This window comes from Anoplopoma fimbria, chromosome 16 (genome assembly GCF_027596085.1).
Source record: "Anoplopoma fimbria isolate UVic2021 breed Golden Eagle Sablefish chromosome 16, Afim_UVic_2022, whole genome shotgun sequence".
NCBI lineage: Eukaryota > Metazoa > Chordata > Actinopteri > Perciformes > Anoplopomatidae > Anoplopoma > Anoplopoma fimbria.
In genome coordinates this window covers 25,160,415-25,181,439 of record NC_072464.1, presented here as the reverse complement: position 1 = coordinate 25,181,439, position 21,025 = coordinate 25,160,415, and the positions used below count along the sequence as shown (strand labels likewise).

Below are 21,025 nucleotides of genomic sequence, written 5' to 3'. Positions count from 1 at the left end.
ATGAACAGTTAATCACTCATCCTCTGTCTGGTACACATCTATCCAATAACCCGGTAACTTTAAATTCAATTTTTTAATTCTAAATTATATACATACATCTCACCTTCCTCATGTTCATAAAGCTGATTCTGATTCTTATTATTGTTCTTTGGAGTCAAAGAATTGTCAAAGAATTGCCACTTCACCTAAATGTACGACATTTGGTAGGCACATGTATCACATGTTAATTTCTGCACACTGCAGCTGGCTTTATTTTGCCAAGAAGTAGATAAAGGTGCCGTGAGGAGTTTATTCTTTGACAAACAGAAGTTTTGTTTATGTACAGAGCAAATGTGTGGCATGCATTTCTACCTCATCAAAACTCTGCAAACACAAATTTTCAAGTATTTTAAATCGTGCATTATTTACATCAATGTTAACTTGCTAGTAGTTATCTTGGCTGTCTTTGCTGGTGCATTGCTGCATATCTTGAAACATTTATTAAATAATCGATCAGTGGATTAGTTTGAAACCACTGGCAGGACTGCACATTACATCAATCGTGTAAAACAATTTATCACCAATGAAATTGCTCCATATCACCAAGGGTCAATTGTCAACTTCTTGGCGGCCTAAGAGGAAAAGAGTTTGTGCCAATCCATGAAGGAGATGAAACATTTTAGCTGCTTAAACTTATAACCTACTTTGATAGAATTAATTTGGGAATATTTGAACTTGCTGCACGGTGGTGTAGTGGTTAGCACTGTCGCCTCACAGCAAGAGGGGCCCGGGTTCAGTTCCCGGGCTGGACAACCTTCTGTGTGGAGTTTGCATGTTCTCCCCGTGTCAGCGTGGGTTCTCTCCGGGTTCTCCGGCTTCCTCCCACAGTCCAAAGACATGCAGCTTAGGTGCATTGAAGACTCTAAATTGCCTGTAGGTGTGAATGTGAGTGTGAATGGTTGTCTGTCTCTATGTGTCAGCCCTGTGACAGACTGGAGACCTGTCCAGGTGAACCCTGCCTTCACCCATTGACAGCTGGGATCGGCTCCAGCACCCCTGCGACCCTTAACTGGATAAGCAGGTTACGGAAAATGGATGGATGGAATATTTGAACTTCATGGCAAATCCATTTACTGTATATAAGAAGTGAACATAGTCGTAATGACGTCAGTCATTGGTTTGTGGACTGATGTTTAAAAACCTCAAGTGCTTTATGGTCTGTTTGACTCTAAATGGAGCATAATTTACTAAATGAACATCATGCTGTATTGAATAATAATAATAATAATAATAATAATAATAATAATAATAATAATAATAATAATAATAATAATAATTAAGCCTTTATTAGTCCCACAATGGGGAAATTACAATTCTCTGCATTTGACCCATCCCGGAGGAGCAGTGGGCTGCTAAGAAGCGCCCGGGGAGCAACTTGGGGTTAGGTGTCTTGCTCAAGGACACCTCGGCATGTGGTAAAAAATCTGAGTACACAATTCAGAAAAAGAAGTAAAGCTGAAAATGTCTCACTAATGAATAAACTGTTATTATTAAACATGAACATACTTTGTTAGCACAATAAATATGGAGAATTGACCTCCGATCATCACAGATGGAATGCCAATCATGTCCGACAACAGTTTGCTAAGAGATAACATTGGCGCTTATTCATGAGACCAACGTGTGAATTTGAATTTAACAAAGTGCATGTCTGAAATTAGTATTTTTTGTCAAGAACACTGATTCCCTGAGACTGATGGTTTTACTGTTGTACGGCCTAAAAGTGATCTTTAAGACACAATTCCACATTTACTCCGTACACAAAGACAAACCAAAACTAAAATGAATGGCATTACTGATATTAAGATTATTAGATTACATGAATTAAAACATTGTTTTAATTAAACTTGATAATAAAGCATAAACATATTGCTTTGGAGTTTTTAATCACTGCAGAAAATTATCAGTCATTACAATGAAGAAGCTGATGAAACCTTTATTGTGTACTAGTCATAAAAAACTTTTTCATTCAGATTAAATACCTTAGTTAAATCCATCAGTTATCTGTGTTGATATATTAGTTGGGTTTGTCTTGACAGAACAACCTCTTGATGTGTTTATAAATTTCTGTCATTTTCAGTCCGTATATGATCGGATTAAAGAGGGGATGATACAAAACCACTTGTAAAGTCATTATTAAACGTACAGTTTTTGGAAACTCAGATTCCAGTTTAACTGCAATGACATCATACGTTATCAAACTACAAAAGTTGATCAAAACCAGCAGGTGAGGAAAACAGGTCTGTGCCACTTTCATCCGGACTTCCCCACAACTTTTGTAGGTAATTAGAAATATCTTTGTGTATGTAAAAAGTATGAAGAGCACAGGGAAAAGAATAACATTAAACAAAACAATCACACCGTACACAGATAGCACTCTGGAGCTCACACAGTGAAGTTTGTAAATTGAATTGTTACAAAAGATTCCTCTTAATTTAAAGTGACAGAGTTTGGTATTAGCACTCAGTGCAACTGGCACTGCAATCTGACCTGCAGGAACAAACCAAGCTAAAACCAGAAAGATACAGACAGTTGTTTTCGTCATGATGGTTGGATATTGCAGAGGTTTACATATAGACACATATCTGTCATAAGCCATGGCTGACAACAGTAAGAACTCTGAACCATCTAAAGAGTAATATAGGAAACACTGGAAGAGACAGTCTGAATACGATATGATCTGTTTCTCAGACAAAAAGTCAATCAGAAGCTTTGGGTAGATGGCAGTGGTGAACAGAACAGAGTTGATTAATAAAGCTCCAATAAAAATGTACATAGGCTCATGGAGGTTTTTGTGAATCACTATGAGGCACACAATAGTAGAATTACTGCAGACTATTAGAATATATACTGTAAACATGATCACAAAATAAACATATCTGTACTTGTTCAGATCCACATGTCCACCAAAAGTTACATATGTTACATTTAAATCAGCATCCATTAATCTTTTCAAAGGAAATAAACCAGGCAGATTATGAAATCGGACATAAATCATGAAAACTATTATCTTGTTTGGGATTGTTTAATTTACAGTTACCTTCACTTAGTGAGTATTGACCTTCAGAATTCCGAAAGTGAACTGTTCGGCTCAGTGCAGTGTTTTTTATCAGATTCCTTCACCCTCCATGGATCTAATTAAAACCCTTTGACACGGTCTACCAACATGTAAACAACTTCATGAAACACCTGCGGGACAAGATGGGGGTGTAGGCATTGTTTCTGGGGACCCAAAGCTGGTGATGTGATCTTCAGCTGTTGGAAGAATTGTAAGGCAGTGATCTGTCTGCTCTGAGCTTCAAGGATCACAATAGAAATAAGGCTTGAGACTTTTTTGTGTTGTCCTTGATTTTCTTTTATTTGGGCATTCACATTGGTTTTGTAACCATGTAAGTTCCTTTTTTTCCAATGAATTGTCAAATAAATAATAAACAAAGAAACACAGTAAAAAGGTATTTAATGTCTCTGGGTTTAACCTGATCTGATTGTCAGCAATTTCTCTCTGGAACAGCCCATTTTTACTGCTATTCTCTCTTCATGAATGCTGTCGGTTGCATCACTAGGTTTGTCCTTGCTGTCTTCTGGTGCACACAGCCTTCACAGGGCTTCAAATGCTTGCTTGTGGTTCTTCTTACCTTTGCAAGTGAATTCTACCTGTTGACTAAGCTCCTGAGCTTTTGCTTTGTCTGGTATGAATTTGTCACATATTACTTTGCTTTGGGGGTATTTGGGGGTTGGTGTGACATGCTCAGTGTCTCATGAACCTCTCAGAGATCATTATCTCTGGCCTTCCATGTCTTTAGCTTTATTGTGACAGTTACTTCGTAGGTTGATTCTGTCCAAATCAACCAGCTCTAGAATTGACTGCAGTTTGTGTAGCAGTTTTCTAGTCTTGGTAACCACTCAAAGCACTTCACAACATGACAAACACCCCTAACCTTCTGAATGGTGGTCCTCTCCCATTTCACAAGAACAGATTAGTTGCAGTGGAATGGTATGGTCTTTCTGGGGTCTAATGAGAGTTGAGAGGCTCATTGTGATTTGAGAAACATCCTTACAATGCCTATGCATTCTGTTGGCGGCCCTTACTGACTTTCTGCCTGATCTCCTGATCCCCAGCTCCACCCCTATGTTTGAACTCCAGAATGGCTCCGCCTGTCTAGTCTTCCTCACGTCCCTCCTCCATCTACGTCTTCGGCCTCCAGGCTGTCATTCAGAGCTCCCCAACCTTATGCCCTGCCTCTCTGCTCCTCAACTCCAGGCCAATTGCCCCGTGAATCCAGATTTCACATCAGTCCTTCTATTACTGGTTCTCAGTGTTGCTTTAGATACCATAGATTGATTGATTGATGATCAAAATGTCCTGATGTAAAATATGGAGTACCTCAGGTCTCTTTTCTTGGCCCTCTGCTTTTCTCTCTTTATATTTAACCCCAAGTTGCTCCCGGGCGCTTCTTAGCAGCCCACTGCTCCTCTGGGTTGGGTTAAATGCAGAGAATTGTAATTTCCCCATTGTGGGACTAATAAAGGATTAATTATTATTATTATTATTATTTAACCTCTTTGCCAAATTAATTATAAGTTATGGAATTCACTTCCACTGCTATGCTGATTAAACTCAACTGTATGCAACCTTGAAGCCAGATAATCATTTATACATTATTAAATTAGAGGCCTGCTCCTTTGCTGTGAAAACCTGGATGTCAGGTCATTTTTGTCTCATTTTGTCTGAAGATAAAACTGAGATGCTGGTCTTTGGCTCTGCTCGACATAGATATCAATTTGATAAAGTAACAGTGACTCTTAGTTTTATTTCTCTCTTCTGATCAGCACATTTAATAATTCACCAATTACCTTTTAACACCTACGTACCATAACTTAATTTAGGTTTACATTCCTATACTTAGCAATAGATTATTAAGACAAAAGGAATATCCTGCCCTCTGTAACGGGTGGTGTGTGGACCCAAGTGCAGTACGACCAGGAGACAGAGTAATGTTCAGGAGCTTTATTCAAAGCGGAACAAACAGCAGGTAGACGGGCAGGAGATAGCTCACGGGGAATATTCCACTTGAGAGAGCGCTGATCAGTCAGCGGAGCAGGCAGACAAAAACCAAGCGGAGCAAAGGCAAATCTCGTGGTCGGGGACAGAAGGCTGAGTCGGTTAACCGGGGCAGAGGCAAGGTAGGAATACCGTGGTCTGGGACGGAAGGCTGAGTCAGTTACCGGGGCAGAGGCAAGGCGGAGAAGTCCAAACAAGGGGGGTCGGCAACGGGAAATCAGTCCGGGGAATACCGCTGGAAGGTCTGGCATAATGCGGCGAACGATCTGGCAGTGAGTGTGTGTGAGACTGAGGTTTAAATACTGCAGGGTGTAGGTGCAGCAGAGTGAGCAGGTGAGAGTGATTGTGCTGATGAGGTGGGTGTGGCAGACAGGTGCACTGCATGAGGTTGATTAGGTGAGGGAGAGTGTGGTGAGAGAGGGGGGGCTGGGCTGTGAGCTGAGAGAAATAGTGCAGGAAGCGTGAACAGGTGTGACTGTGACAGAACCCCCCCTCAAGGGACGGCTCCAGAAGTCCCCAAAAACAGAAAAAAAAAGAAAAGGACAGGGTGGGTGGCGGGGGCCCAGAGCAGGGTTAGTACTCCTCTGAGGCCGCAGAGTCCGGATCTTCAGTCGGGTGGGTGGAGGGGCTGTTCTGGCTCTCGTCCAGGTCTGTTGGCAACGGCGGATGAAGGTCTGGACCGAAGGGCAGGAAACCTCCTTCTCCAGTGTGGGGAACAAGGGAGGTTGGAAGCCGTACGCACACTGGAAGGGGGACAGGCCAGTGGCGGAACTGGTCAGGGTGTTATGCGCGTACTCCACCCACAACAGCTGTCGGGACCAGGAAGTAGGATTCCGGGAAACCAAGCATCGTAGTGCGGTCTCCATTTCCTGGTTCTTCCGCTCAGTCTGACCATTGGACTGTGGGTGGAACCCAGAGGACAGGCTTACGGTTCCCAGCAATGTACAGAACTCCCTCCAGAATATTGAGGTGAACTGGGGACCCCGGTCAGAGACGACGTCGACCGGGATCCCATGTAGGCGGAAGACATGGAGGGAGATGAGTTGAGCGGTCTCTTTAGAAGAGGGGAGTTTCGGCAGAGGGATGAAGTGGGCCACTTTACTGAACCGATCGACCACCGTCAGGATAGTGGTGTTGCCTTCAGATGTGGGCATCCCGGTGACGAAATCCAGGGAGATGTGTGTCCATGGCCTGTGGGGTACAGGAAGAGGATGCAGGAGGCCCGCCGGGGCTTGGTGCGAAGACTTGTGCTGGTTGCAGGTCGGGCAGGCGTTAACAAACTCCTTGGTGTCTTCGGGGAGTGAGGACCACCAGAAGCATTGTCGCAGGACGTCTTGGGTTCGCTGGATGCCCGGATGGCAGGTGAGTTTGGAGGAGTGAGCCCACTGGAGAACGTCAGACCGAAGATCTTGAGGGACAAAAAGGCGATTCTGAGGGCAGGCGCTGGGGCCGGGTTGGCCTTCGGTTGCGGCCCTCACTGACCTCTCAATCTCCCAAGTCAGGACCGCGACTTGGCAGGAGTCTGGAAGAATGGCGCAGGGCCCTGAGGTAGGTTCCTCCTCCTCCTGGAACTGACGATATGAGAGGGTGAAGTTGAACCTTGTGAAGAACAGCAACCACCGGGCCTGTTGTGAATTCAGTCTCTTGGCCGTGCGGATGTATTCAAGGTTCTTGTGGTCGGTCCAAACCAGAAACAGAGTTTTGGTCCCCTCCAGCCAGTGACGCCATTCCTCCAAAGCCAGCTTCACAGCTAATAATTTGCGATTCCCGATGTCATAGTTCCTCTCCGCGGGGGACAACCGACGAGAGAAGAAGGCGCAGGGATGCAACTTCTGGTCGGTGGCGGAGTGCTGAAACAGAACACCTCCAACTCCCACGTCGGAAGCATCCACCTCCACTACGAACTGCCGGTCGGGGTCGGGGACTTGGAGAATGGGTGCTGAGGTGAATCTGGTCTTGAGGTTTTGGAAGGCCTTTTCGGCTGCAGGGGTCCAAAGGAAGGGAATCTTGGAGGACGTTAGGGCGGTGAGCGGAGAAGCTACCGAGCTGTAGCCTCTGATGAAACGTCTATAGAAGTTGGCGAACCCCAGGAATCGTTGGAGCTGCTTGCGGGAGTCCGGAGCAGACCAGGAAGTGACAGCGGAGACTTTTGCGGGATCCATCCGGATGTTGCCGTTGGAGACGATGTATCCCAGGAATGCGACGGTGGATACATGGAACTCACATTTCTCTGCTTTCACATAAAGGGAATTCTCCAAGAGGCGTTGTAGAACGGACTGGACGTGATGTATGTGTTCCTCTTCAGTCTTGGAGAAGATGAGAATGTCGTCGAGGTAGACGAAGACATGACGGTCCAACATGTCTCGGAGCACGTCGTTAACTAGGGTCTGGAAGACAGCAGGAGCGTTGGTTAATCCGAAGGGCATCACCAGGTACTCGTAGTGGCTCTTTGGTGTGTTGAACGCGGTCTTCCATTCATCTCCTTCACTGATCCGGACCAGGTGATATGCGTTGCGGAGGTCGAGTTTTGAAAATATGGTCGCACCTTGAAGCAGTTCAAAGGCCGTCGTGATGAGGGGTAGCGGGTAACAGTTCTTAATGGTAATGTCATTCAAACCCCTGTAATCAATGCATGGTCTAAGGGTCTTGTCCTTCTTTCCCACAAAGAAGAATCCCGCTCCGGCAGGAGATGACGAGGGACGGATGAGACCAGCAGCCAGGGAGTCGTCAATATATTTATCTATGGCCTCTCTTTCAGGGGCGGACAGGGAAAATAAACGTCCTTTAAGAGGGAATGTGCCCGGATGTAGGTCAATGGCGCAGTCATAGGGACGGTGAGGAGGCAGCGACAGCGCCTTGGTCTTATTGAACGCCTCCTTGAAATCGTGGTAATCCACCGGGACCCCCGTGAGTTCAGGCGTAGAGATGATGACCGCAGAACTTTGAGGTGCGGCGGCTTGCTTCAGGCAAACGAGGTGACAGGAAGGACTCCAGCCTCGGAAAGCCCCTGTAGCCCAGTCGATATGGGGGTTGTGGCGTCGTAACCATGGATACCCCAGGATGAGGGGAATATGGGGTGATTGCAGGATGTGGAAGGTGATGGTTTCGTGGTGATTGCCGGACAGAAGCATATGGACTGGGACGGTTTGATGGGTGACAGTCCCCAGGAGATGACCAGCGCTGGCTGGAACAGAACGAAGAAGAGGAACCTGGTCGATTCCCAGCTGCAGAGCGAGTCCAGGAAGGTGGAGATAGTCTCAGGCCCCCCGGCTAGGAGCAACTTGGCAAGAAGGAGGGTTGTGACACGGCTCGGCTCACCAGTACCTCCTTGGTTACTGGTGAGCCCTGGCTTTTACCGGACAGTTGGGAACAACATGGCCGGCCTGACCACAGTACATACATAGGTTGTCCCTGCGGCGCCGGTCACGTTCCTCAGTCGAGAGTCTGGTGCGACCTACCTGCATAGGCTCGGTCTCCCGATGAGGTGGCATGGTCGATGGTTGGTTCGGAGAGGTAGCATGTGTGGAGCAGGAAAATGAGCTGTGGCTGAAACGTCCCTGGCGCTTCACCAGTCGCCTGGCCTGGATGCGACGGTCCAGTCGAGTGGTCACCTCGATCAGTCCGTCCAAAGAGGTGGGCAGCTCGAAGGAGACGAGTTCATCCTTGATGTAGTCAAGTAATCAGTGACTGTTTGATTGCCTTGTTGGAGCCCCAACAATCCACCGGTGGCGTCTGGTCCCAAGGAAACCACCCCGAAAACCTTGCGTAATTCCTCGGAGAACACCTGGACGGAAGCGCAGGCGGGCGTTCGGCGGTCCCACTCTGCCGTTCCCCACAGGCAGGCTCTCCCCGTCAGGTGATTAATGGAATACGCCACTCTTGCTTCCTCGGTGGCGAATGTGTATGGCAGTAACGCGAACAAAATGGAGCAGTTCGTCAGAAAAGGGTTACAGCCCTCAGCATCCCCAGCGTAACGTTCAGGCTCGCCGACTCGGACCTCCGAGACCGGCGGTGAACGCGCTGGTAACAGCTCCGGGTGAGTCGGAGCAGATGGCGACGGTGTCGCCGCGGGAATCTGGGTGAGGGCCGCCGTAAGTTGTTGAACCTGGTGCGTCAAGGCGGTCACAGCCTGTCCCTGGTTCACTAAGGTCTGGTGAACCTCGGCGGTGGTGGCGGCAAGCTGAGTTCCGTGTCTCTGGATCGCCTCCTCCATAGACGCGAACCGAGCCAGTGGCGAGGTGTCGTGTGCTGGATCCATGTTCTGGCCAGATCGTACTGTAACGGGTGGTGTGTGGACCCAAGTGCAGTACTACCAGGAGACAGAGTAATGTTCAGGAGCTTTATTCAAAGCGGAACAAACAGCAGGTAGACGGGCAGGAGATAGCTCACGGGGAATATTCCACTTGAGAGAGCGCTGATCCGTCAGTGGAGCAGGCAGACAAAAACCAAGAGGAGCAAAGGCAAATCTCGTGGTCGGGGATAGAAGGCTGAGTCGGTTAACCGGGGCAGAGGCAAGGTAGGAATACCGTGGTCTGGGACGGAAGGCTGAGTCAGTTACCGGGGCAGAGGCAAGGCGGAGAAGTCCAAACAAGCGGGGTCGGCAACAGGAAATCAGTCCGGGGAATAACGCTGGAAGGTCTGGCATAATGCGGAGAACGATCTGGCAGTGAGTGTGTGTGAGACTGGGGTTTAAATACTGCAGGGTGTAGGTGCAGCAGAGTGAGCAGGTGAGAGTGATTGTGCTGATGAGGTGGGTGTGGCAGACAGGTGCACTGCATGAGGTTGATTAGGTGAGGGAGAGTGTGGTGAGAGAGAGGGGTCTGGGCTGTGAGCTGAGAGAAATAGTGCAGGAAGAGTGAACAGGTGTGACTGTGACACCCTCAACCAGTACCGCTCGATCCTCAAATACAGTAACCTTAGAAATAGCTGTAGAACCTGAAATATAACTATAGACCTATATCTAACTATAGACCTATATCTAACTATAGACCTATATCTAACTATAGACCTATATCTAACCTTCCGTTCCTCTCTAAGGTCCTTGAGAAAGCAGTAGCAAATCAGCTGTGTGACTTTCTGCATAACAATAGTTTATTTGAGGATTTTCAGTCAGGATTTAGAGTGAATCATAGCACTGGTAAAAAATGACCAATGATCCTGCTGTGGCCCGACTGACACCCACTGTTACTTTTATTATTATTATTATTATTATTATTATTATTATTATGAGTCACATTACTAATACTATTACCTATATCATTATTTTTTTAACTTTTATTATAAGTAGTCTTAATTTTCTCATTTGTTACTCTGCTTACTACTGTCATTATATGAATCATTTATGTCATATACATTGAATGTGTTGTAACTCTGTTATGGGGTTCATTCTGTACACATCCTTTTTTCTCCCTGTTAAAGGGTTTTTTTAGGGGAGTTTTTCCTGTGCCGATGTGAGTGTTCCGGGACAGAGGATGTCGCATGTATACAGATTGTAAAGCCCTCTGAGGCAAATTAGTAATTTGTGATTTTGGGCTATACAAAATAAACTGAATTGAATATACTTATTTGCTCGATGAACTTTCTTAAACGCCGAGTGGTGAGGACTCTGTTAGTTAAACATTATAAATGGACTTTATCTGTCCTTATTAGCAACAAGCTCACTAAAAACAGAAGGAAAAACACATAATTCTTTCCACTCTAAGAGCAATAGAGGAGTGCATATATTTGCTGATACTTGGGATGACACAGTGTGAATCTTCTGGTTCCTAATTTTTATTTGATCTCAAGTTGCTATAAGAGCTTACAGTGTTGCCTGGACTTGCAGACTATTGTCTCCTTCCCTATACTCCACAATTCAATGTAGATCCAAAGGTCTGGTGGCCTGACCTTATTCAGTTTTAATCAAAGCTTCCTATGGGCTTCTTTAGTTTGACACTGTTTGGAAAAATGACATCAGCTCCCAGCAGCAGGTCTGAACTGACAATCAGTCTGAAATAATTTTACAGTCTCTTATTGACACCCCAATCATCAGTTTGCTTCTTATGAATTTGTACACTTTCAGTTTATTATTCACCCAGTAAACTATTTTTCATAAAGGCCAGACTCCCCAGAACCTGTTCTTTATGTGAATTAGGTATTGTCCTGCAAAAAGTATTAAATGTCCACAGTCTACTTCTTGACAGACTTCTTTTTTTAACATTTAATGTAATGAAAAACCTGCATTATTTTTGTATAAAACACAAGCTTGATTGCCCGGGACCCCCACTGACTCGGACTCTTGCATCTCAAGGACAATTAAAAACATTTACATATCCCTGCACAACTCTTCACTTTAAGACGCTTAACACTTTAAGAAGTAAATGTAAATGTTGATATTTTAATTTCTTATTTTGTCTTATACTATTGCACAAACTTGGCAATAAACTGTTCCTGATTTCTGCCAGTTGAAGCCGACAATACTTGACATCTCTGATACTGATAAAATATGCTGCCCAATACTTTATTGCTATTATTTTTTATTCAACCTTTGTTTCTCCACGAATACTCCCTCGAAATTCGAGGGAATTTCGAGGGAGTGTCTGACGAGACGTTAAAAAGTTTCTTGTTGTTGCTGATTTGTTGGTTTTCCTTTGCTTGCAGAGTGGATTTCCCACATCTGAGTCTGCAGTCAATGCACCTTTCCCTATTTGTAAAATCAAACTTGATGAACAAAGGAGTCACATTGATGGGAGAAACCTTGAGGCCATTCAAAGTGACATGCTCTCTCTATAGATTGCTCATGATTGACTTACATAGCTGCAGTTGACAGTAACAAAGACTTTTTGAGATTTTTGCAGATTTTAAATAACTGCAGCACATTCATTGCATTGTTCAAAACTCAAGATTCTCTTTACTGTTACCTTGAAGTTTACAGCATGGAAACAAATCCTGACATTAAATACCTTCCATAGGTCTGAACATTCACATCTCAGGATTAATATCACAGAAGGAATGTTTGTGCATTAGCATCATTAACATAACTATTACTGTAACATTACTTTTAATACATTACATCACTTTGGCTTGACAGAACAACTTCTTTAGATGTTTAGAGATTTCTTTCATTTTTAGTCCATATATAACTGGATATAACAGAGGATAATAGAAAAACGCTTGTAAAGTCATTATGAAATGTAAATCAGATCCAAGGTGAATTATTATAACATCATATGCACACAAAGATGAAAAGCAGATTAAAACTATCAGGTGGGGTAAACAAGTCTGTGCGGCTTTTTTCCAGACATTGCTACCACTTTGAAATGATATTATAAGTATTCTGGTATATGTAAACAGTATGAAGAGCAAAGGGAAAAGTGCCATGTTAAGCAGCGCAAACACATCAAATATAGATAGTGCTCTTGAACTCTCACAGAAGAGATTGTAAAGTGAATTGTTGCAAAAAATTGCTCTTAAAGTGAAATAACAAAGTTTTGAATTAGTAACCAGTGTTATTTGAACTGCCATCTCAGAAGCAGGTATAAACCAAGCTAGAACCAGAATGCTGCTCACTGTGCATTTTCTCATGATAGTTGGATATTGCAGAGGTTTACATATAGCCACATACCTGTCATAAGACATGGCTGACAACAGAAAGAAATCTGAAGCACTTAAGGTGTAATATACAAAAAACTGAAAGATACATGCTGAATACGATAAGATCTGTTTTTCAGAAAAAAAGTCACTTAACAACTTTGGGTACATAGCAGTGTTGTAAATAATAGAGTTCAGTAGCAAAGCTGCAATGAAAATATACATAGGCTCATGGAGGTTCCTGTGTATGGAAATAAGGTACACAATGGTGCAATTAAAGCAGATTGTTAGAATATATACTGTGAACATAATACAAAAATATAAATACCTGTATTTGCCCATTTCCACATACCCACCAAGAGTTATATATGTTGCATTCAATTCATCATCCATGAAGATTGTCACACATTAAACCCTTACTTAATAAAACTGGTAGATTGTTTAACAAGCAGCAATGAGTAAACTGAGAAAAGAAGTCTCACTGTGGCGATTGCATTAATATAGAACATGTATTTATTTGTATTGTTCATTTACTGATACCTGACCTTAGACGGCATTTGATGTATGTTCATCTTCAGATATCAGAAAGTGAACTGTTTGAGTCAGATTAATTATTTTATAACCTTTCTTCACCCTCCATGGATCTCATTAACTCTTCCACATAGAGTTGTTATCATTCCAATAACTTTATCAAACTCTGGAGGCCTGAACCCATAGGTGTAAACTTTTTTTACATGGATGTGTGTTCTCTTAATATGTTTTTGTGCCTCCTTCAACAATAACTTTACCGCATTGCGTTGAGAGCTTACGTAGGCTTAGTGCAAGGCCCCAATCATTGACCTGCTGGTGCACTAACCTCAATACAACACACATAGATAGTCAAGTTAAACTTTAAGTAGAACTGTACATTTTCATAAAAACACAGTCTGAAAACCTACAACTATTTAAAATATTAAATACAGCAAAATAAGAATGTATACAATACTACGCTTAGGCCATAAACATGATTTGAGTTGTGTAGGAAGCTGTGAAAATATGTGCAGATAACAAGTCCTCCAAATTAAACAACAAAATGTATTGTTGGTCCATGGAAGCCAAATGTAAGTCTTTTCTGAGCTGACATACTTGTTGGAGGGGCAATATCATTTATCTGTAGCTTCCAATATCATTATAAATCACTGTTGTATAATATATCAATTTCATGGTGTTCTTTAAGTAGAACAACGGATACAAGCGCAGCCACAATCCAGTTGCAACCATGATCCATGGCAGGCTGAAGGACAAGAAAGCACAAAAAACTTCAAGAATGATGCCCCGGATCTCAAGTTTGTCAGTCTGGGCCGATAGCAGAATAACTAAGATCTGGTCCAAGGCAGGCCTGAACCAGCCCTAACCATAGACCTGAGTCAGTCCTAACTATAAACCTGAGCCAGCCCTAACTATAAACCTGAGCCAGCCCTAACCATAGACCTGAGTCAGTCCTAACTATAAACCTGAACCAGTCCTAACTATAAACCTGAACCAGCCCTAACTATAAACCTGAGCCAGTCCTAACTATAAACCTGAACCAGCTCTAACTATAAACCTGAGTCAGTCCTAACTATAAACCTGAACCAGTCCTAACTATAAACCTGAGCCAGCTCTAACTATGAACCTGAGTCAGTCCTAACTATAAACCTGAACCAGCCCTAACTATAAACCTGAACCAGCCCTAACCATAGACCTAACTATAAACCTGAACCAGTCCTAACTATAAACCTGAACCAGCCCTAACTATAAACCTGAACCAGCCCTAACCATAGACCTGAGTCAGTCCTAACTATAAACCTGAACCAGCCCTAACTATAAATATTGCAGGGTTACAGCAGACAAAGCTAGAACTAAAGGGATGGTGTCCACTCAACTGCTCTTTGGGCACGCTGGAATTCAAATTTAAAATAAGATTCATTTTTGGGACGTGGCCCTCATTCCTCATATCTTTATTTTTCGTATAAAATATATTCCAACGCAAGGCCGACTGCAGACGCCCCAGTGAAACAAAGATCAATCATCCCATGTTCTTTTGTTCTATTGAGCCTTTCAGCAAGTGCAGACCAGATTTTAATGAGCATGTGCCGCACCCCTATGATATGACGTTGTCAATTCTCCTCTTTTTACCTTCTTAAGGTGCCTGGTAGAAAGGTAGGTGTTGCGCCCACTGACTCTATTCTGGCCTCTTTTGGAAGTGAGCTGTCTGTGTTTCAGGTCTGCCCCACCCCCCTTTCAGTGCCTGAAGCACCCACAGATGAGGGTCATCAGGGCGTCAGTGGAGCTGCATATCAGCCTCTGGATCCAGTGCTTTTGCCCTCTCTTTCCCTCGAGCTGGTTGTTTGCTGCTATCGTGAGCTTTCTTACTGTGGAACCTGTGTTTATACTGTTACCCTCTGTTTTGGACTGGTTAGTTGGTGGGGAGGTTTGTTAGTAACCAGTCTGGGTCATTTTGGAGAAGCTGTGTAGGGGTTCTCTGCCAATTAAGTTGTTATGTCTGTTTTCTCCTGTTTTTCTAGTCAGCTAGTGTTGAGGAAAATCTATCTGATAAAGGTTGTATGAAGTCAGTGTGGGGGTCAAAGGACCCCCAGAGGGGGGATATGTTGAGGAAAATCTATTTGGTATACAACTTTATAGACATATGTAGAACTTGTTATGTTGAACCCCAGTAATCTGGTTGTTAAGATCATCTGTGGAAATGAGTTGACTGGCCAAGAACAAGTTGTTATTCTTTGCAATTCCCAGAAACAGAGGCAACGTCGTGCCAGGAAATAAGAATAACATGTCCGGTAGAAGGATAAGTTGTGCTGCCAAAAAGGTTATTGTGACATTTAAGAACAGGATGTAAAAAGAGAACTTGATGTGTTTTGTTATGGTCCACTTGGCATGATGTGATTGGCTGGTGGGATGACCACAAAGGTATATAAGATATGATGAAAGGATGAACGTGTTGAATTTTGTTGTAAGCTCGTCTGCAATAAAATATCCCCGCTGGTTGCAAACTCCAAGATCTGCGTCTCTTCATTGACTTTCTGCCACAACACTAGGGAACTCAGTATTGTGTTTCTGTTTGTTTCTGTAGGAAAGTTCAATTTCTTATTTTCTAGATAATGTGGGGGTCTTGTTTATTATTTAGGCCTTAGAGACCCTGATGTCATTACTTCCATTTAAGTTGGGATATTTCTGTTAATCAATTAGTTATCAATAAATGTTACTTATTGTACTCCTTGAGTGTTCCAGCTGCCTTTCATTTAGTTTCAGCTTTTGTCAAGGGTTTTCTCAAATAGTTATGTTACTGCCTGTGTACCCCCAGGCACATTAAGGAAGCCGTAACCGGAGGGGAAATCAATTTTTATTAAGGAAGTTGCAATGTGACTAAAGAGGGCGACATAGAGGCACAATGTGGCACATTCTACAATTAAACAATGCAAGATGCTGCATTGATGTGGGGCATGTTTCTATGAACTAGCAACATACAAGTCCAGTTTGAGTAAGTTTTACAATTCTGGAAAGTAATTTCTGTTGTACAGTAGAAATACTCGGTCCACTTTGCAAAGTGATGTACCACAAGGCCCATTTGATTGGCCACCTTGCCAGAAGTTATTAAGTTGTGTTGTAGCAAAACTTTACACTATATATATATACTTATTTATTTTACTTAAATGGCATTGCCTTTGTTTGTGAAAAGGTCCTCAATGGGCTTTATCTGTCCACATTAGCAACAATTTCCAACTCAGCCAAAGCTCTTTAAAAAGACAAAAAAAAAGCACATTCATTTCCACTCTAGGAACAACAGAGAAGTGCAGTTTAAACACATTATCTCCAGTTGCTATAAAGACTTACAGAGTACCCTGGACTTGCAGACTATTGTCTTCTTCCCTATTCACCACAATTCAATGTAGATCCAAAGGTCTGGTGGCCTGACCTTATTCAGTTTTAATCAAAGCTTCCTATGATAATTATAATAACAATAATAATACATTTTATTTATTGAGCGTTTTTCAAAGTTCTCAAAGACGCTTATAGGCTTCTGTTGTTTGACACTGTTTGGAAAAATGACATCAGCTCCCTGCAGCAGGTCTGAACTGACAATCAGTCTGAAATACAGTTATATTACATTATTTTCTTGACATCTCAATCATCTGTTTATTTCTTAGGATTTTGTACACTTTTAGTTTATTATTCACCCAGTAAAGTATTTCTCATAAAGGCCAGACTCGGCAATAGATGGCAATACTTGACTTCTTTGGTACTGATGAAATAATGCCGCCCATTACTTTATTCCTATTATTATTTATTCTCTATTAATGTGATATTATTATTATTATTATTATTATTATTATTATTATTATTATTATTATTATTATTATTATTATTATTATTCCTGGACCTTTGCTCTTATGCTTATTGCAGCTGAGTTGTTGGTCTGTCTTTGCTTGCAGTGTTGATTGCCCACATTGGTAATTGGTTGAATTAAACTTATACCTGACTGAGTTGCAGATGACATTAACAAAATCATATTGTTGAATAACTGCAGCTTATTGAGTAGTCATTGGATTGTTCAAACTGAAGTTTCTCTTTACTTTTTTTAAGGACAAACAGTTAATAGGATTTGTTTTACAGCATGGAAACAAATCCTGACATGAAATACCTTCCATAGGTCTGAACATTTACATCTCAGGATTAATATCACAGAAGGAATGTTTGCGCATTAGCATCATTAACATCACTATTACTGTAACATTACTTTTAATACATTACATCACTTTGGCTTGACAGAACAACTTCTTTAGATGTTTAGAGATTTCTTTCATTTTTAGTCCATATATAACTGGATATAACAGAGGATAATAGAAAAACGCTTGTAAAGTCATCATAAAATGTAAACCAGTTCCCAGTTGAATTATTATAACATCATATGCACACAAAGATGAAAAGCAGATTAAAACTATCAGGTGGGGTAAACAAGTCTGTGCGGCTTTTTTCCTGACATTTCTACCACTTCGATAGGATATTATAAGTATTCTGGTATATGTAAACAGTATGAAGAGCAAAGGGAAAAGTGCCATGTTAAGCAGTGCAAACAAATCAAATATAGATAGTGCTCTTGAACTCTCGCAGAAGAGATTGTAAAGTGAATTGTTGCAAAAAATTGCTCTTAAAGTGAAATAACAAAGTTTTGAATTAGTAACCAGTGTTATTTGAACTGCCATCTCAGAAGCAGGTATAAACCAAGCTAGAACCAGAATGCTGCTCACTGTGCATTTTCTCATGATAGTTGGATATTGCAGAGGTTTACATATAGCCACATACCTGTCATAAGACATGGCTGACAACAGAAAGAAATCTGAAGCACTTAAGGTGTAATATACAAAAAACTGAAAGATACATGCTGAATACGATATGATCTGTTTTTCAGATAAAAAGTCACTTAACAACTTTGGGTACATAGCAGTGTTGTAAATAATAGAGTTCAGTAGCAAAGCTGCAATGAAAATATACATAGGCTCATGGAGGTTCCTGTGTATGGAAATAAGGTACACAATGGTGCAATTAAAGCAGATTGTTAGAATATATACTGTGAACATAATACAAAAATATAAATACCTGTATTTGCCCATTTCCACATACCCACCAAGAGTTATATATGTTGCATTCAATTCATCATCCATGAAGATTGTCACACATTAAACCCTTACTTCATAAAACTGGTAGATTGTTTAACAAGCAGCAATGAGTAAACTGAGAAAAGAAGTCTCACTGTGGCGATTGCATTAATATAGAACATGTATTTATTTGTATTGTTCATTTACTGATACCTGACCTTAGACGGCATTTGATGTATGTTCATCTTCAGATATCAGAAAGTGAACTGTTTGAGTCAGATTAATTATTTTATAACCTTTCTTCACTCTCCATGGATCTCATTAACTCTTCCACATAGAGTTGTTATCATTCCAATAACTTTATCAAACTCTGGAGGCCTGAACCCATAGGTGTAAACTTTTTTTACATGGATGTGTGTTCTCTTAATATGTTTTTGTGCCTCCTTCAACAATAACTTTACCGCATTGCGTTGAGAGCTTACGTAGGCTTAGTGCAAGGCCCCAATCATTGACCTGCTGGTGCACTAACCTCAATACAACACACATAGATAGTCAAGTTAAACTTTAAGTAGAACTGTACATTTTCATAAAAACACAGTCTGAAAACCTACAACTATTTAAAATATTAAATACAGCAAAATAAGAATGTATACAATACTACGCTTAGGCCATAAACATGATTTGAGTTGTGTAGGAAGCTGTGAAAATATGTGCAGATAACAAGTCCTCCAAATTAAACAACAAAATGTATTGTTGGTCCATGGAAGCCAAATGTAAGTCTTTTCTGAGCTGACATACTTGTTGGAGGGGCAATATCATTTATCTGTAGCTTCCAATATCGTTATAAATCACTGTTGTATAATATATCAATTTCATGGTGTTCTTTAAGTAGAACAACGGCTACAAGCGCAGCCACAATCCAGTTGCAACCATGATCCATGGCAGCCTGCAGGACAAGAAAGCACAAAAACTTCAAGAATGATGCCCCGGATGTCAAGTTTGTCAGTCTGGGCCGATAGCAGAATAACTAAGATCTGGTCCAAGGCAGGCCTGAACCAGCCCTAACCATAGACCTGAGTCAGTCCTAACTATAAACCTGAGCCAGCCCTAACTATAAACCTGAACCAGCTGAACCAGCCCTAACTATAAACCTGAACCAGCTCTAACTATAAACCTGAGCCAGTCCTAACTATAAACCTGAACCAGCTCTAACTATAAACCTGAGCCAGCCCTAACCATAGACCTGAGTCAGTCCTAACTATAAGCCTGAACCAGTCCTAACTATGAACCTGAGTCGGCCCTAACTATACGAGTCATCAAAAAGGAAAGCCGTAAGCTTGCTCTTAAATGTGGTGAGTGTGTCTGCCTCCCGCACTAAAACTAGAAGCTGGTTCCACAGAAGAGGAGCTTGGAAACTGAAGGCTCTGGTTCCTGTTCTACTTTCGGAGACACTATGAACCACAAGTAACCCTGCATCCTGAAAGTGCATGCTCAAGTGGGGTAAAAGGTTACTATGAGCTCTTAAAGACATGATGGTGCCTGACCACTTACGACTTTGTATGTGAGGAGACAATTTTAAATTCTATTCTGGATTTGACAGGGAGCCAGTGCAGAGAAGCTAATACAGGAGTCATACGATCACTCTGTCACTCCGTTTAAACAGTCTTCTGATTAGGGATTAAGCTTCCTTCTCAGTGCTTCAGTTACTGGATCTCAGTGCAGATTTTGACACCATAGATCATTGTATACTCAAAGACTGGAAAATTGAATTGGCATCTGTTGCCTTGCTTTTGCATGGTTAAATTATTACCTATCTGAAATAACACAGTTTCTTTTCTAAACTAATACTACATCAAACTTTTCTGTTTTGAAATATGGAGTACCTCAGGGATCTGGTCTTGGGCTTCTGCTTTTCTCTTACATGAGACCTCAGGCGGACTTCCTGAGGTCTGTGCATAGACTGAAAAGGAAACGTCAGGCAGAGAAGGAAACCAAAGGTGGATGGACTCAGGGAAGAGCAGAAAGGTGGAGCCTCTCAGGAGTACGACCAGGTGGCAGGGCCAATGAGCAGAGCAGGTCTGGAAGGCAACCAGGAAGCAGAGTTGATGGGAAATGCAGGTCTAGAGGATGGGCAGGAGGCAGAGCTGAGTACCTGTGGCACTTGACAGCTGAGAGTCCAATGTGCTAAACCCCTGAGAGAGCCATTGACGTAAGGAGCCATGGGGACCACGACTTGATCTTGGTCGTCTACGGTACCCCCTGAAAAACGAAGGGTAAGTCCCTGCAAAGGACGACTGCAGTGCATCAGTGAGGCTTCTCAAATTGTCCATAGAAAGCCCATAGAATAAATGGGGGTGTAGATTACAGATTGAAGGATTACAGATCAGGAGCTAGCAGGCTGGAGGCTTATAAAATTCTTTGCCCACCTATAGTAATTTCTCTAAACATGGCTTTGAAGACACTTCCCACTGTGCAAGTGACAAGGCTGATTCCCTGTCCTCCCAACTAAAAGCATTTTTCCTGTCATTTTGGAAACACAGGAGGATATAATTCACCTCACAAAGTTCCTCTGAAAATGATTTATCATCTGGATCCATATTTGGCCCGTTCATACAGGGAGTTCAGGCAGCATTGGAAGGATGCAAATGCAGATGAAAGAGGAAGGCTGGGGCAAGTAGACAGGGAAGTTATGGTGCTGGTTAAAAAGCTGACAGGAAGGCAT

At 42.3% G+C, this 21,025-nt stretch overlaps 3 protein-coding genes across 3 annotated transcripts; all 3 read right to left on the bottom strand.

The window, feature by feature from the left end:
* Positions 1-2,056: 2,056 nt before the first annotated feature.
* LOC129104221 (olfactory receptor 13C5-like) lies at positions 2,057-2,983 on the bottom strand. Its single transcript, XM_054614797.1, has one exon. The coding sequence runs from the start codon at positions 2,981-2,983 to the stop codon at positions 2,057-2,059; it is 927 nt and encodes a 308-aa protein (XP_054470772.1).
* Positions 2,984-12,148: 9,165 nt separating this feature from the next.
* Positions 12,149-13,063, bottom strand: LOC129104834 (olfactory receptor 6N2-like). The gene has a single exon (XM_054615692.1). It carries the CDS (start codon positions 13,061-13,063, stop codon positions 12,149-12,151), a length of 915 nt encoding a protein of 304 aa, XP_054471667.1.
* A 4,391-nt stretch (positions 13,064-17,454) lies between these two features.
* Positions 17,455-18,369, bottom strand: LOC129104835 (olfactory receptor 6N2-like). Its single transcript, XM_054615693.1, has one exon. It carries the CDS (start codon positions 18,367-18,369, stop codon positions 17,455-17,457), a length of 915 nt encoding a protein of 304 aa, XP_054471668.1.
* Positions 18,370-21,025: the final 2,656 nt, after the last annotated feature.

What these genes read in the sequence shown, in the direction of transcription:
- LOC129104221 (XM_054614797.1), bottom strand. Translation starts at nt 2,983, where the DNA reads ATGGATGCTGATTTAAATGTAACATATGTAACTTTTGGTGGACATGTG.
- LOC129104835 (XM_054615693.1), bottom strand. Translation starts at nt 18,369, where the DNA reads ATGGATGATGAATTGAATGCAACATATATAACTCTTGGTGGGTATGTG.
- LOC129104834 (XM_054615692.1), bottom strand. Translation starts at nt 13,063, where the DNA reads ATGGATGATGAATTGAATGCAACATATATAACTCTTGGTGGGTATGTG.